General features: G+C 37.5%; 1 protein-coding gene across 1 annotated transcript; it reads left to right on the top strand.

Moving 5' to 3' along the window:
- The first annotated feature begins 5341 nt into the window (after window positions 1-5341).
- tfr1b (transferrin receptor 1b) lies at window positions 5342-17544 on the top strand. Its single transcript, XM_053342312.1, has 19 exons — window positions 5342-5392; window positions 8853-8904; window positions 9115-9325; window positions 10045-10252; window positions 10998-11135; window positions 12258-12342; window positions 12719-12841; window positions 12959-13054; window positions 13154-13293; window positions 14189-14352; window positions 14475-14594; window positions 14958-15043; window positions 15142-15205; window positions 15293-15360; window positions 15450-15517; window positions 16218-16308; window positions 16661-16888; window positions 17012-17161; window positions 17324-17544. Exons 2-19 carry the CDS (start codon window positions 8872-8874, stop codon window positions 17534-17536), a joined length of 2286 nt encoding a protein of 761 aa, XP_053198287.1. The 5' UTR covers window positions 5342-5392; window positions 8853-8871; the 3' UTR covers window positions 17537-17544.
- The last annotated feature ends 561 nt before the right edge of the window (window positions 17545-18105 follow it).

The raw sequence follows: 18105 nt of genomic DNA, 5'->3' as shown, positions 1-18105 counted from the left end.
TCAAATTCATTTTACTTGCAGTAACTGACTCAAATGGGTCTACGTGCCCACATTCTCCACATTATACATGGATTTCCTGCACTACAACATTTTGTGCAGACAGATGACTGATAAGAGACCGTCTGTGATGCCATTACAGAATTAGATCATATCAAATTTCCTCCTTGCTCACTTACAGTAAATATGTGTCTCTTTCACTTTCATCTTCTAAATGTACTATACCTATGCTGAATGCATTTAGCTTGTTGTTTCTCTGCTGGCAGTTTGTTCACCTGCCCGTTTGTCAAAGATGAGTTGACTGTGAGAAAAAAGACTAATGTACAAGAAAGGGTATAGTCTGCCAAAAGCTGTTACTGAATAGGATTAAACATTGTGTATCAACAATTCAGAGTCATACCTTGAAGGATTAGTGAGAGAAGGTCACGGGTATTAGACAGCTCGTCTCTCCAGCTTCGCCCAATTAGCAAACTGAATTTCTGGCCCTCATAGTAGTTCAGGAGACGATAGCTGGCAAGGTGTCAAGGGAAGATTTTTGCTTTGGCTTCCCATTCATTAACTGTGTGCTTGTATAAAATATTTCTATGTAACAGAGGTATTTTTCATTCTGGGAGTAGAAACTGTTGATCATTTCTAACTAGCAAGGATGGCCTGCCCTGTGTAATGAGAAGAGATTTCAAAAAAATTAGAACTAGAAAACTTACAACCTAGTGTTGTTAGGAAAGCAATGCTATGTACTGTACTAATCTAATGTGAGACACAGCAAAATTGCATTCATTGCATAAAAATATATGTAATTAAAATGAGTAATAATGAATAATAAGGGTTGCAGCAATGACATTCTTATATTATGAAGCACTGGAGTCACATTGCATGATGGTGCATAAGCATATTAAAGTGACTTCAATTTTCATAGCAATGTCTTGAGGAGCACTGCCCTGAGCTGGTTTTAAACTCATAACCTGGTAATTATTGTACAGGGATTAACCAGTGAGCCAGCAGAGATCCCTGAAACATGGAGCACAAATTCACATTTTATTGAGGAGAAATTGATTTGCTTAAAATGAAGCTCCTAGCTGCAAGAGATGTACATAATTAGTGACAGCAGGGCTTGCTTGGGCATGAGGAAGTACAAAGTGTGCACAAAGTGTTTGAAAGAAGAGACAGTCTGTAAGTTTAAGAAATAGGACAGGAAGGAGACTGAGAGACTGCAGATTGTATTGCAGTCAATGAGACAGTACTCTCCCTCAGTTAAGGTTTAGATCTCAAAGACTATGACTCATATGTGATATATTGAGAAATAGGAGCCTTGTTGCAAAATTCTGAGTTATTATATGAGCTTAGAGAGAATTAAAACATGTATCTGTATACTGCTGTAAAGGCTCTCACTTTGTATTTTAATTGTACAAAAATATCCAAATGTACAAAAGGTATCATGGCACAGAATACAACACTGAAAATGAAAGATTTTGTCAACATTTTTAAGTTTGAATGGGGTCTGTAGGATAAGCAATGTCTGAACAGTTAAGTTTCCAGAGTGACCAGTTTAAACTGAATTGGATCATTCCTGCCATTACAAATGTTATGTAAAAATGAATATAAAATAGCTGGAATGTGCTATAAAACAGAACAATAATAGCACACATCTGCTGAATAAGATGACCAAGTAATAAAAATGAAAATAGAGAGCAAAAATAAAGGGTTTAGTTCAGCTTTTCCAAAAATGAAGTTGTATAATTACATGAAGTTAGATCAGGGCATAACTCCACATTAAATGCAACCTCTGTACAGAAGGTAGACAGTCCTCTGCAGCTGCAGACTCATTTGGAGAGTTTTGGTACAGTAGTCAGACCACATCTCTTTTTTTTTTTTTTTTCTTGGTGACATTTTAAATTGGAATGAAACATGCATCACCCTTGTTTCCTGCACAGGCTAAAATGTGACACTGGGGATTTACCAAGGCAGTAAGCAGCTTAGAAATGACAACAAAAGTGAAATCGCAAATCGAAATTGTGTCTCCTGCTCTGTCTCAAAATAAACAGCAAATTATAACGATAATATGGATTTTCAGTTGATACACAGCTGCATGTGTTACCATTCGCTGGAATAAGGAAGTGTGTCTAACTAACTAACTTTAGACTGGTACTGTATATAAATATTGCATTATTTATATACAGTACTGGAAATTAAATCATGGTTCTCACTCAACTTTCTCAAGCTTAACAGTGACAAAACTTAGGTCCTCCTCACTGGTACCAAATCCACCTTAGCAAAACCCAACTCTTTCACCTTGACCATTGACAATTCCACCGTTCCTCCCTCCCCTCAGGTAAAGAGTCTCTTATGATTTGAAGCCCACATCAATAATGTTACTCTGTTTTTATACGTTCACCTACGCAATATGAAACATCTTTGTCCATCACTTACACCAATCCGCACCTCCATTCTTATCAACACCTTGATTAGACTGGACTACTGTAATCACTCTTCACTCTTTGATCTTCCTTGTAAATTTCTTCATAGAAGATATCACACCTGACCTGCAGCAACTTAATTTACTCCCTATCAAATCCTGCATTGATTTTAAGATTTAGCTCCTCACTTTCAAGGTCCTTCATAACCTTGCACCATCGTATCTTTCTGAACTTATTCACATCTACACACCCTCCCACACACTCAGATCCTCCTCTTCTGCCATCCAGCTCTTTGCTCCATCTGCCAACTTGCAGTAACTACCATGGGGCCAAGACCCTCCTGACTCCTGATTTTGGATTATTATTATTATTGTTATGAATTTATAATATGGATTAAATAAAATAATAAATGCTATTGTCGTATCAAATTAATCTCTTATACTTCATTGTTCAAAAGGTGCTGGAGTCTCAAAATATTCAATCAGAAATCACCAGAAGTCATCCAGCTGCAGAGGAGTTTTATTGCTGGCAGCAAAGCCCGGAACCAAAAGATACACAGACAATGTCCATGCAGAAATGATACAATGATCTCAGATAAAAGTGGGTTTACAAAAAAACTATATGTTTATTTAATCACTTAACGCACGCTGTTCCGTCTACGGAATGGGACGGATGTTAGGAGATAGCCACAAGTTCTTCTGGATGTTTTAAACACCAACCCTTAAACATATATATTCATGTCGTACATCGTTGGAAAGCTTAGATTGTCCTGATTCATTCAAGACCACTCACGACTTATATGGTTGCTCACAGCCGTAATAGTATTAGCGATTAGCTCGGCTAGCCACTCAGCTAAGTGAGAAAAGCTATAATGCTACATACCTTCAAAGTCTTCCCTTTATGCACAACGTTCAGCTTATGACTCAGGACTTTCTGTACAGCTCGCCAATTATCCATTCTTGTGAAATATGAAATCCGTTTCCATAAAACCGAAATACTTTCCTCAATATGTCCATGTATTTAGTCCAACACGTAACGTAATAACACAAATAACAAACCATTCGTCCGTTTACGTCATTTCCTGACCTGCACGTCCATCTCAGAGTACACGTGACTAGATGTTTACGACCGTGAGCCTCTTCTGCTTCTGACGACACCACACACAAGCCAATCGGTGTTTAGAATTAGGCAGTGACACTAAGCTATTAAGTCTGGCAGAGACAAAGGACTTTGAGTCTGGCTGTCCATAAACAAACTCCAAGCGTAACCGGCGTGCGCCCTGTGCATAAAAGAGTTGAACCATATATCATTACGCACACGGCATTTTGGTACACGGTTGGTTCTTCTTCGACTTGACATATGACTTATAGCAAAATAAACAGATAGATAGATAGATAGATATGGCCAAACAAAAAAATATGGTTATATGTAATAATAATAATATTAATAATAATAATAATATGGCGTCAACTTTCATTAGAGACCAAGATTTTGATTGTAGGCAAAGGGGATGTGAATTTATAGGTGTTTGATTGTGGTTATACAGCTTTGGTAACCAAGTGTCCATTTGGAGTCTCCAAATTCAAATTCATCTTTTGGTCTTTTGACTCCAAATTTGGACTGCATGAAGCCAAGACCTGTGGCTGTGGCCTCATTGTGTCTATATCCTGCTGAGAGGTCCCTGAATGTCTGTACACATGTCATTGTAAAGGCAAACCTATGGGCGAGTAAACAACCCCATCATTGTAACCTCTGCCACTCTTTGTCAGTAAGTCACAGAATCACACAGACACTTTTACAAGAATCCTGAGAGTGTTACCTTTCCAATGATACCAGACACATCTCTGAGTCTCAAACTATGTGGGATCTGTGCTGCTCACAACTTGGGCATGTTGTTTAGGCTAACAACATAAAAAACAGGGGCGTGTGTTAAGTGGTTAAAGAAGTGCATATAATATAAGTATATTTAATCACATACATTGTAGTTTATATTTATCAGATCACTAATGGTGCTTTTCCAGTATACAGTTCTAGCACTACTCGGCTCGACTCTACACCTTTTTTTTTTGCTTTTCCATCAGGGATAGTACCTGGTACCTGGTACTTTTTTAGTACCTGCTCTGGCGACGTTCCAGGTGAGCCAAACCAATACTAAAATGACTGACTGCCGACCACTGATTGGTCAGAGTGTTGTCACTGGAAGAGTCATGAGTCGTCCGACACAAGAGTAAAACTCGCCATTTTTAAATACGGCTCTCTTCTCTTGCTTTGTATGTTTTAATGTTTCTCAAATTACATGTTTTTCTGTTTCATGTAAAGCACATTGAGTTGCCATTGTGTATGAAATGCGCTATATAAATAAAACTGCCTTGCCTTGCCTTGCCTTGCCTTTGTGTGTGTACAGCAGCAAGTACATCATCGCCCCAATGTCCTCCATTGTTTATGTGTTTGTGTCGTGTATAAGTCACGGCAGTTTTGCATAGCCGTGCCATGACGACCCCGCCCACGTTGAGTAGGTACTATGAAGTAATGGAAAAGGTCATTCCTGGTACCAAACCGAGTCAAGTCGAGCTGAATCGAGCCGAGTAGTGCTAGAACTATGTAGTGGAAAAGCACCATAATGTGCTTATTCTCTCTGTAAGTGCAGAATCTTCTTTTAACATAATGCCCTCAGTTTTGATTATCATTAGCAAATAATAGCCAACAATCAAATGCCCTTTTAGCAGATACAACATTATAAATTGTTAGTAAGTGTCATCCAAATTTTACACCACATTATGTAGAAATTGGACTTCTTTAAGATAAAGGTGGGGTGTATACGTGGGTGGCCTCTTGCTTGCCCACAACCCTCCAAATGAATGAACTCGCCCCTGCTCACGTGACTATGACGCCCCCGTAGTAAAGGCGGAAGTGAGCCGTATAAGGACCAAAGGCACCGCTAACAGGAAGGCCATAAGGCGCGGAGCAGAGCCTGCACTCAGGTGAGAAACACGATCATTTACATATAATTAATTCACATCTTTTTAAATTTCGACATTTTATTTAGCTCTGTTGTCTTTTATGTGACGGGAGAGACATGCGGGAGACACGTTTCTTTTGCTAACTAGCTCAATGTGGTGATGCTGCTGCAATGTCACCTGTTTAGCTTGATACGTGCTAGAAACATATGTGACCTCTTTTCACCTAAAAATAGATGTACTGGTGATAAACTGACATCATACTTGGCTTTTTAGTTTGACACGAAAGCTGCTGTCTTTATCCAGTCTCTTGGTTTGAAAGTGGGAGTGAGTATGATGGAGTTTTCTTGCTCAAGAATATAAAATGTCCTTGTCAAACATAAAAAGTAGGATGTGGTTAGACACACAAAAAAATCCACAAATGTGTCTGTAGTGGCTTTTTTGTCTTTATTCAAAGAGGATACCTTTTTATAATGTGGAGTCATACCACGATGTAACCCTCGTGTAACCACTCCCAAAAAGATTTATATCATTTTATTTCTGCCCAGGATTTTACTTTATATTTAAATAAATAGTAATGTATTGATTTAGTTTGGAAAAACTTGTGGCTAATGCTCATAAATAAAAAAAGCAAGGACATTTTGGGACTTCATCATTTGCACATTTTAATTTTTCACCACACCAGGAGCACATGGAGATTAATGTCAGATCTACATCATGCTAAAGAGGGATGAGTAATAGGACTGGTGCTTTTGAGGCTGATTCATACTAGGCTTGCAACTAACTATTTCATTATTAAATTATTTGTTAATTAGTTTCTTGATTAATCTGTTAGTTGTTTGGTTCATAAAATGTCAGAAAATTGTGAAATATGTCCCAAAATGATGTCTCTCAAATGTCTTGTTTTGTCCCATCCAATAGTACAACATTTAAAGATAATTATATTGTTAATTTAATATCATAGAAGACTGAAGGAAAATCAGAGAATTTGGACATTTTCTTCTTTAAAAAGGTGACTCAAAATGAGGAATCTATTATTATAAACATCACAACTTCCTGAAACCCAAACAACTTGACCAATGATTAAGTTTTAATATATCCTCTATACTTTTTGCATTTATATTGTTTATTACACTGTTTTTTAATCTGGACCTACTGAAGGGACTGCACATGAAATCACTATTTTCTAGCCAATAGTCAAAATCCAAAAGATATCCAGTTCACTGTCACACAAAATAAATTAAAGCATGTCTGAAATGATTAATTGATTATCAAAATAGTTGCCAATAATTTTTCTGTCAATCAACGAATATATTAATCAACTAATTGTTGCAGCTCTACTTGAGAGTTGAAAATAATATCAGTAAAAGTATAATAATCAATGAATTAATGTTATTTACAAACAATTCGATGTCTGTGGTACATTTGCATTTTTCTGATTCATATTTTTTCCCTATTTTGTAAATAATTGTGGGGCTACTTTCCAGAAACGCCTGACATTTGTGTTGTCTATATTTAAGGCTTTTTTAAACAGCTTTTTACTGCAGCGACGGTTGAGAGAGTTGACAGGAAACAGAAAAAGAGAGAAAAAGATGTGGTTCTGTGGCAGTTAGGTGCAGCTCTAATACTGGGGACACTGTTTCCTCTGTCACGTAGCTAATAACGGCCACCATATTGGTATGTTTATCAGGCTATAATTAGCAAAAACCCAGAAGAAGAAGAAATGATGAAAGAAGCATGGCTGATTTCTTCAGCTCTGGTGTAATATTTCTCTTGATTGAGGAAATGCTTGAGGCTTTTTTTTAAACCCAGATTGTTTGATTAGTGAAGGATAGCGTCTTATCACGACACACAGAGTTTCCATCCAATCACTGGCGGACAAGTCATTTACAGTTTCCTGGTTAAGCTCAGTAAACTTTAAGCATGCATAGCAGGTTTTTTTTTTTTTTTTTTTTGTGCATGTCTCGTTTGCCACCACCTGCAGCATTATGAGGAAAGACATACCTCAAGGACAAGGAAGTTGTGGGTTTAAAGTTTTAACAGACTTTTCTTCCTTAAGTTTCCTTCTGAGAAGCCTGTGTTTATAAATAAAACATATTTATCTTTTGTGGTGATACCTGTAGGTCTTTTCTTTTTGCCTTGTCTTGTGTCGTGTTGTGTAAGCATGTGGGTGTAGGGTGTAGGTCAAACCTGTTTTTGAACATCATTTGACATTTTGTATGGTGACGGTAATCTAAAAGGAAATGATTGTAGAATTCAATTTCTTTTTTTTCTTCTTTTTTTAACCATAAAGTGTCAAACACTCATAACAGGTTACCAGACAAAGAAAGCAAATATTCTTATTTGTATAGCTTTTATAGCTGCATATATATTTATTTAGAAAATATTAAATCAGGAATACAACTGAGTCATAATTTTTTGGGTACCAGTGAAATAAATTAATCTGCAAGCATATATATAAGTTTTATTTTGCAGATGCCTCCAAATAACACTAGTTTTCATTATGGATTCATCAGATGATTATTTTTTTAATTTATAGGTTGGTCTAGAAATTGTCTAGAAATGGCTAGAATTGTAATAATTGTCAGCTAAATAATTGGCAACTATTTTGATAATTGAATAATTATTTTTAAAAGTGAAAATGCAAAACATTGATATTTTTCTGTGTCATAAACTGAACTTATTTCGTAGTTTGGACTGCTGATCAGACATTTGAAGAAATATTTCACAATTTAATAGACAAAACAACTGATCTATAATGTTCTATGTGTTAGTTGCAGCCCAATTTTATCTTTCCTGTCCAAAATAAACAAATAAATGCATCAAACTGTCACAACAGAAGAGCTACCATACTCAGCGTTTAGTATTTTTGTATTAAACATGACTCCAGCACTTAATTATTTATTTATTGATTTTAAAATAGGTGATTAGTTTCCTACCCTGTCGACTGCTCTTCAGACACTGTATTGGAAAAAATATTAATAATATATTCTGGCTGGCTGAGTTTGCTTAGGATGACTCATTTTGTTGAGAAGGATATTTTATTATGTTATATTGATTTATGTCATGATATAGCAACTGAGAAACAGTCAAGAAAGTCTTTTTTTTCTGGTCATTTTTTTGGATGCAACAATCAAAGAAATCCAATATTTGTATAGAGATATTAATAGAAAAAAAAAACCTTTATTGTAAACTCAATGAAACATACATTAACACATAAAATAAGTCCAGTTTGGATTTGTACAGTTGGAGTCAGTTTGTAAAATAAACAGTCTGTTAACAGAGGAAACACTCAAGTTGACTCAACCCAGCAAAACTTAAGATCAGTGTGAATAGCAGCTCTGTTTTAAAAAATATGACTCACTGCATGTTGCCCTCCTTCCCGCCCTCTCTCTTTCCTCTGGTCGTTTTATGCCCTGCTTTCATCTTTCCTTCTGCCTTTTTGCTCACAGCCTCACGGTCTCGTTCATATTCTGTATTTCAGGACAGTAATCACGGCAACAATGGATCGAGTGAGGTCTGCGTTTAACAGCGTGGTGAGTATTTGTGTTTCCTGGATTAATTTATCAGATTTGCTACCTGCATTTAGATTTTTACATATTATTTTTCTATATGTTTCATGGTCACTTGATTGAATAGAAAAGTTGGTGTTTAGCTTCATTTTTTCAGTGGCTGAAATAAAAAAAACTATTGGTCTCACAGTTTTCCTTCTTATCTTCCCCTGTTTTTTGTTTCTCATGGTCCAGATTAAAAGTGAGCGGTACAGCAGGTTCACTCTGCAGCCTGAGGAGGATGGAGAACGACATGTCGAGGTCAAACTGCATGATCACTCCACGGATGACGCCACTGAGGTCGGCCAGGCGGGAGGCTCGCCGAGCTTCAGGCCAGCACCTCCACGTCAGAGCCGAAATACCCTCTGCTACATGGCCCTGGGACTCCTCCTGGTCTTTGTTATTGGTAGGCAGAGCTAATCTCTTTCATAGTCTTTCTCTTCTTTCTAAGCATTTTCAAACAGTGGAGAGCTGCAACTAAATTTATTCTCATTACATTTTCTCCAGAGCCAAGCTGATAAATCCAAATTATTTGTTTTGTCCAACAGTCTAAAACTAAACACACTCAGTTTACGATCAGAGCAGATTTTTACATTTGAGAAGCTGCCAACTTTTGCTGGGAAAAGAAACCATACCTGATAATTAACTTCTCCATTGACTGTTCAGAACAATGTTGGGCAGAGTTTGGCACTGAAAGGCTGCTAAAGGGTTAAAGTCTTCTTCCTCTTCTTCTTCTTTGGAAACAACAGTGGTTTGTTTCACTAACACTAACAGACAAAAGTTTGATGTGGAAACTTCTGATGCAAACTTTTCAGTAAGAGACATCTTATGTCCAGCAGTTTGAACCCTGTAACTGAATGTTTTAGTTGACAAAGCATGTCAGACACACTTTATTATTCCAAGCAGATTACATGTTAAATTCTGACTCTGGGGACAACTTGAGAGACCTGGAAGATTAATAATAATAATAATAATGCTTTATAAAGTCAGATTTTGGCATGCAGAAAGCTAGTGCAAAGATCTGATAAATGGAGTCATGTGTATTTGTCTTAGTGAGGTCACTATTGGCAGATTTACATCACTGTTTTAAAACCGGTTCTGGTGTCTGCACCCTATGTCTTCCAGGGTACATGGTTGGATTCATAAGCCACCGTAAACCTCGGGTGGAGGCAGTGAGTTGTAATAAAGCGGTGCAAGTGGAAGAACAGCAAGAACAGGAAGAACAGACGCTAAAGGATGTTCCACAGCCTGCCGAAGTCCAGCTGGACTGGAAGGACATCACCCAACTTCTCACACAGAAGCTCAAGGCCGAAAACTTTGTCGAGACTCAGAGGTAAACTTTTCACCTGCACACAAGTGTACGTGCTAGTACGTCTCTCAGTACGCTCCGACTTCTCCACTCTGTCTGTGGCACTCAGCTTCAAGCCTATCTGTTCCTACTGAATACAGAATATAAGTTATCTGGTTAAACATATTTAGTAATAATAGTAATATTTTTTTTTCTTAAGCACCTTTTTATATTGTTATATTTAGACTCCAAATAGATCAGATTAAGGCATTATGATTTCAGGTCAGATTAGTGTTTTTTCCTCCTGTGGAGAATGGGTGATCATTCTAAGTATGAGGAAACTGCCACAAAAGTCATATAAGCCACTTAATAATAAATTAAATAATAACAAAGTTTGTTGCCATCTAAAGAAAACCAGGTATCAAGTTTGGTGATGGTTATATTTTAAAATAAGTCCTTCTAATTAAGTTGACAAAAGTTTCTGTCCTCTCAGACTCATGAAACTCATTTATAAACTGATGACTAGATTTCCTTCATCATTTTGTCACCAAGTAATCAGCAGACTGATCTACAGAACCACAAATGTATTATACATATGCATAAAAGCAGTGTTTAGTATTTCCTAATAATCCTATCAGCCTCATCATTTCTTGTAATGTGACATTTATAATAAAGTATGTGGTTTGTTCATAAGACGAGTAATGAGTCATCTCTACTCTGAAAAAGTCATTTCTGAAGACTGAACCGAAACAAACATGGCAGGGAAATTAAAATGTTCTTTCTTTTGCAGAGGCTTTGATCTACCCGACCATTCAGCAGGAAGCGAAGACGATAAGAACCTGGGAAATCGCCTGTTTGAAGAGTTCAAGAAGCTTGAGATGGAGCCCTGGACTGACAAACACTACGTTCAGCTGCAGACGCCAGACAGGTTGATAAATTAAGTAATTTATAAAATTGAATATAATTACTGTTTTATTTAAGAGGTATTGGGAAGTTTGAAAAGCTCTAACGCCTACACAGTTAAAGTGGAAATAGACAGCTTTTTTGCATTAACTTGAATTATTTCAAGTATTTTTATTATACTATTAATTATTATGAAGTAAATGTTGATTGTACAATATAATGGCTACAGAATGACACCATTGGTCTTTAGATTGGTTCCTTATAAGCCTCATATCTATAATAATAACAATTTGTCTTATTAATTGTCTTATTGCTATATGATACATATGGAATATTGACACGTTTATCTTATATGCACGCTAAGTTTAGTTGCACTGAGTATACTACGTGAATTAACTTGTATATTTGATTTCTAAGGGCTTTTTGTTAGCTACCAGCTCTACAGCCACAGACCCTGGATCAATATCCATCCAGGCTGATCTACTTGATTATATGAAAATCAATGGATATAAAATATGCCATCACTGCCTCCATAGCACATCTTTCATTTTGTAAAAACCTAAACATGATACCAACCCAGTTTGGGTTTCTCAATACATACTGAAGAGTTTCTATGTGCTTTCACACCTCCATTATAGACTACATGAATAAACAAACACATGCTTTTTCTTCTAACAATTGTGTAAAGCAATAACGTTCCTCAAAATGTTATTACTATGCCATGCACATGATCATAATGGATTTTGCCTGTTCCCAAATTGAATATAACATTGTGACAATTTCAATTGACCTCTTTAGTGAACATACTTCTTTCTACTATCTTATTTCCAAAGTGGCGTTGATCACTTCTTCACAAAAGCTTCACTATGAGGAAAAGAGAAAGCGGTTGTCTCGTTGTTTTGCAACAGCGTCACCAACAATAATACCACTTAAACGAAACGTTTGGGGGGGGGGGGGGGGGATAGTTGAAAAGGTGTCTGTTTCCACTTTAAACATGTTGGTGTGCTTACAGTGTCAGTATGACTTTAGGATGGTGCTATTATCCACTGACTGTAAAGGTCTCTGGATCACAATAAAATGTGTCATTGCTAAAACAAAACAAACAAACCAACGACATCATAACAAGCTTTCGTCCTCTCATTGGCAGCAATCGCCCAAACCGTGTCGTTTTTGGTTCAGAGGTCTTCGAGCCGAAGGGATATCTTGCATACAGCGCTACTGGGAAAGTTCAGGTGAGTTAAAGGACAAGTGCGCAAGATTTAGTGGCATCTAGTGGTGAGGTTGTAGATTGCAACCAACTGAATACCACTCCTTACCGTCCCCTTCCAAGCATGTATAGGTAAGCTGTGAAACTAGATATAAAGGACTCAGTCTAAGGTGCCAGAAAATAAGAATTGCTGTGTTTTTGTTTATAAAACACAAATTAAAACATAGTTATGAATATTATGTTATACTTCTGCCAAGACTGTTCCACTAGATGCTGCCAAATTCTACACATTGCACCTTTTTAATATAGTTAACACTTGAACATATGTGCTTCTTGTTAAAATGTATTTATCATGTACCTAACTTGTGTGTGTGTGTGTGTGTGTGTGTGTGTGTGTGTAGGGCAAGCTGGTGTATGGCAGCTATGGTCGTAAAGAAGATCTGGATGTTCTGCAGAAGAAGAACGTTGAGCTGAAAGACTGCGTGTTGCTGCTCCGAGCTGGAAAACTTAGCTTTGCGGAGAAGGTATGTGTCTGGGATTTTTCCACCTTTTTATATGCCTTGTATGATTTTTATTTTTTTATATTTTGTATGGAACTTAATTGGAAAGTAGTTTTCATGTTTGTGATTCTGTTTCTTCAGGTAAATAATGCTGAAGCAAAGGGGGCCTCTGCTGTTCTAATCTATCCTGACACTCAAGACTACTCGTATACAAACGAAATTGAACTCTACGGACATGTAAGTTTGCACACACAAACTGTGGCGGGTTCATAGTAAGTCAATTAACCAAGTAGCTAGAAAATCTAATTGTATTGTTTTTGTTTGTGTGTCCTTCAGGTCCATCTGGGTTCAGGCGACCCCTACACCCCTGGATTCCCCTCCTTCAACCACACCCAGTTCCCCCCAACTAAGTCATCTGGTCTCCCCAAAATCCCAGCCCAGACTATCACCGCCGGCGTGGCAACAACTCTTCTAAAGTAAGAATACACAGACGCACTATGACGACTAATGACAACAGAAAATGCTTCACACTTTAGTGGAGTCACAGTGTAACTCATAGAACTATTAATCTACAGTCATGGTGCTAGAGGTCACTTTGGATAAGGGCATCAAAAACAAAAGCATATGTTTAGTCGATGTTTTAGTAGCACTTACTTAGAAAAAGATTTGAAGGTAGACTTTAGAATGATATTACAGTATTTAATTGTATATAACTGTACTGTACTCCATATATCTGTATATATTAGTTTTAGTTCTTTCACTCCAAAGACTAATTTGATACGATATTTAACTTTGATCACTACTATTCTAGTATTTTGTTATTTTTACTCTGTTAAAGCAGCAGTAATCTTTTTTTTTTTTTTTTTTTTTTTTTTCCTTTTTCATAAAAGTCAATAATGTAATATCAAAAGTGTCACTGTCTTTATGATGAACTTGAGGGCATTATTTAGTTGTTCAGGTGCAACTTGACTGTTCTGGTTCATTCTCAGCACTCTCATGATGGTGTTGCTTTCAGAGATAAACCCACTGTACACTACCTGCTTAGCACACCATAAACAAACAGAGTTAGTGACTAGTGACCTAGTGAAGCATTTAGTAGCTAATGAGCCAGATATTTGCCTCAGTAGCTCAAAAACAGAGTGAATAGTGAATATTGGGCTTACATTCACCAGGTGGCAGAAACAAAACTCTAAATGAATAAGGATGTTGCTCTGTTACTGCTGGATGTCGAAACATTGCAACATATTCTAACATCCTAAAAAAAGTTTAAATGTGCTCACTAAAAGGATGACTGGAAAACAGGCAACAGCTGTAAATATTTCCAGTGTTATTTCACTCAGTTCCTCTCCTGTCTCTCTGCACCCTCTCCAGGAAAATTGGAGGCCCTGCAGCAGATGCAAGCTTTAAAGGAACCATCCCCTCAGTGTCTTACACACTGGGAGGCAACGAGAACGTCACTGTTGAGGTGAACAACGTGCTGGTCAACAAGGAGCTCCACAATGTGTTTGGAGTCATCAAAGGATTCCAAGATCCCGGTACAACTAATTAATATGAACTATTTTCCCTTCAATAATTCAGAGTGGTGTTTTTTTCTTTTATTGTACATTTTTAAAATATGCTGTACTAACATGTTTTGTGTCTGTGCGTGTAACTGCAGATCGTTACGTTGTGCTGGGAGCCCAGAGAGACGCCTGGGGGAAAGGTTATGCCAAAGCAGCTGTTGGCACATCCATGTTGTTAGAGCTGGCCAAGGCTGTTCATGAGATGGTGGAGAAAGGTAACAAATGGAGTGTTTTGCATACATAACAGAGGCAGTATTATCAGTATCCTAGACAATGTGTCTCTATTTCAGTGACACATAACTGAGTTTGTAGATCAGGGAGACTTTTTCTTTCAGTTTCGTCTATGTATAATCTGAATGTTGCCACTGTTGGTTTTATAACAAATCTTCAACATTCACTGATGAGATTAAATAACCAGATTTAACTGTTACTCCTGTTAAATGCTTGTATTGCAGTTATATTTGCTCTATTAGTATTTGTGCACCAGTATGTTGTAGACTCCCAGTTATTAACTATAAATTAGTGTGTTTCCTTATTGTTCATCACTTGTTAATGCACTATATGTATCCTCTTTTTAGATGGATTTAGGCCCAGGAGAAGTCTGGTGTTTGCAAGCTGGAGTGCTGGAGAATATGGAAGTGTTGGCGCCACCGAGTGGTTGGAGGTGAGAGCTAAGTTGATGAAGCTAAGGATAAAAAAATAATAATCTTCTGATGTTCTACAAATGATCTTTATTGAATGTCTGTGTGTGTTTGTTCTTAGGGTTACATGTCCTCTATTGACAAAAGCGTTTTGACCTACATAAGCCTGGATGGAGCGGTCATGGGTATGTACAGTACATACAGTACATTACACATGCATCACAGTTGCACATATTTACGTTGTCGCTGACTACAGTATGTTTCCTCTCAAGGTCGTGGAAGCTTTATAGCCTCAGCAAGTCCACTGCTGTACAGCCTCATTGAGAGCACAATAAAAGAGGTAACAACAACATACCACTTCACATTGTGATCCAGTCCAGATTGTGTCAGCTGAGTTTGTATTTAGTGTAATTTCACTTGTCTGCACAGGTGAAAAGTCCTATTGGTTCTGGTACCGTGTATGATATGGTGGACAAAAGTAACTGGGAGGCCAAAGTGTAAGTAATAAACCAACATAGTTTTGTTTTGTTTTTTTCCCCCCCCAGCATTGACAGTGTCAGTTAAAGTTTCCCACTCTATTAATACTACTGTTTATCACTTGACTTCAGACATTTTTATGAGCACAGTTTTTAGTTGGAAGTTTCATAGAAATGTAGTTCTTCAAATACCGTGATGAATCTAAAACTACAGAAATCTAAGGCCCGGTATTAATTTGTTGGAAAAGTTTTAGACTCTAGTGCCGACATGAAACCAGAGTCTTGCCAAAGCTCTCAAGTGTTATATATATATATATATATATGTATATATATGTATGTGTGTATATATATATATATATATATATATATATATATATATATAACACTTGAGAACTTTGGCTGGGATATATATACAGTATCTCACAAAAGTGAGTACACCCCTCACTTTTTTGCAAATATTTTATTATATCTTTTCATGCGACAACACTATAGAAATGAAACTTTGATATGCATGTACAGCTTGTATAGCTTATGGATTTACTGTTAAATTGTATCAAAGCTTCATTTCTATAGTGTTGCCCCATGAAAAGATATAATGAAATATTTGCAAAAATGTGAGGGGTGTACTCACTTCTGTGAGATACTGTGTATATATATATAGTTCTTTGCTTTTTGTTGTAGAAAGGAGTTAGTTTGTTGCTAATAGCTGTAATTTTTGCAGGCTGAGACCAATGGCAATGGACGACCCCGCTTATCCGTTCTTGGCCTTCTCTGGGATTCCCTCTATCTCTTTTCACTTTATCACTCTTAATGTGAGTCTACGTTCAAAACACTGATATTACCTGGACTCTGTTCATGTACATTTAACCACAAGAAGTAAAAATGGGAAAGTTTACTGTTGGAAATAATTTTGAATGATTTTAAATGAACATAATATCTTCAAATAATAATAATGATAACTGTTTCCTTTTTGTCTCTCCATCTATCTAAGGAGATAATAATAATAAATACAACTATGTTAAAAACCAATTGGCATAAAAAGATTTCTGTCAATTTCTTTAAAAAAGAAAGGAAAAGTTGAATTTTAGTTTCAAATTGTGATATTTTGGTTATTTTGTTTATCTTTTGTACTGAAATTGCATCTGTGTGTTTCTATGTCTGAAGACTGAATACTATACCTACTATGGTACCAACCTGGACAACATGGATCACCTCGGTTATCAAACCAACCACCTCACCGGTGAAATAACCGTAATAGCTGCACAGTTTGCTGGCCAGATGGCTCTGCGACTGGTCCATGACCACCTGCTCAACCTGGATGTGAGCCGATACGGAGGCCTCATTACCAAGTCCGTGAGCCAGGTCTATAGACGGGTTAAACAGCTCTCTCAGGTCAGTCTCTCAGCATCTTTCTTACATGTGTTTAACTTATTGCCTGGCTTCTCTTCTTTAAGTGTGCTATGACCAGAACAATTTTGTCCTTTGCTGATGTTTATTTGACTTTTTGCTGTGTAGTCTGGTCAGCTGAACGATGTGAGCCCTACTTGGCTAAACCTTGCACGAGGCTCCTTCCAACGAGCCGCTAGCAGCATCACAAACGACATCTACAACTCAGACTTGAACGACAAGGAGGCCTGTCGCATCCTCAACGACAGGATCATGAGTGTAAGACACTTACTGTTCTATGTTTTTTGTTCATCAGATGTATTAATCTAATATTCAAGTAATAATGCTGATGGCATGTCATTTTATAAAACATCTTGGTAGCACTGTAACCATCTGTGTGGGTGTTGGATGTTTTAATGATTATGATTTTTACCATCCTAGGTTGAGCGCTCTCTCATCTCTCCATATGTGTCCCCCATTGACACTCCTTTCCGTCACCTCCTGCTGGGCCGCGGCTCCCACACTCTGGCGTCCGTCACTGAGACCACCGACATGGAGCAGCTCCACACCCGGCTGGCCCTGGCCACCTGGAACCTGCAATTGTGCGCCGATGCCATGGTCGGTAACATCTGGGACCTTGACAACCAAATCTAAAGAGGGAGAAGGGGGGGCGGGGGTTGTGAGACACAGGTGAGACACAGGGGGTTGTTCAAATTAGCAAGTGAACACATACAAGAGTGAAAGAAAACATGAATGAAGCAGAAGGAGGAGCTCCAATATCAGCACTTAAGCACAAGCTGTCTATCAGAGGTCATTAAAGCCCCATGCTTTATATAAAGGCTTATATTCCGTTATTTGGAGGGATCTGACTCTTAATCCCACAAAACTTCAGCTAAAACATTTTACAAAAAAAAGGAAAAAAAAAGAAATGTTACCAAGCACTTGAAGAAATTGCATACTACAGACAGATCTTCCTCCTCCTCCTGACTTGCACCCTTAAAAATGTCGAGCCAGTCGAAGCCTTTGCTGTGACTTCTTGCCATCAAAGCACTGAAGACCTTATTTAAGTTTTTTTTTATCAGTGGCAGTGCCCACTATAAAGTTATCGTTTGTCTTTTTATACAACGTTATCGGAAGCAGTGCCTTCCATAATTACGACGGTTATACTGTCTATTCCTACGGCAGCATCTGCTACACATATGACTCCTCAACTGTTGCTGACA

The sequence above is a fragment of the Scomber japonicus genome, chromosome 21 (assembly GCF_027409825.1).
Source record: "Scomber japonicus isolate fScoJap1 chromosome 21, fScoJap1.pri, whole genome shotgun sequence".
Lineage (NCBI taxonomy): Eukaryota > Metazoa > Chordata > Actinopteri > Scombriformes > Scombridae > Scomber > Scomber japonicus.
Note: the sequence above shows the minus strand (reverse complement) of the source record. Positions and strands in the feature narration are given on the sequence as shown.

Coding starts and splice junctions, on each gene's coding strand:
- tfr1b (XM_053342312.1), top strand. CDS start 8,872: ATGGATCGAGTGAGGTCTGCGTTTAACAGCGTG. Junction 10,253..10,997: donor AACTTTGTCGAGACTCAGAG/GTAAACTTTTCA, acceptor TTTCTTTTGCAG/AGGCTTTGATCTACCCGACC. Junction 15,044..15,141: donor GCGCCACCGAGTGGTTGGAG/GTGAGAGCTAAG, acceptor GTTTGTTCTTAG/GGTTACATGTCCTCTATTGA.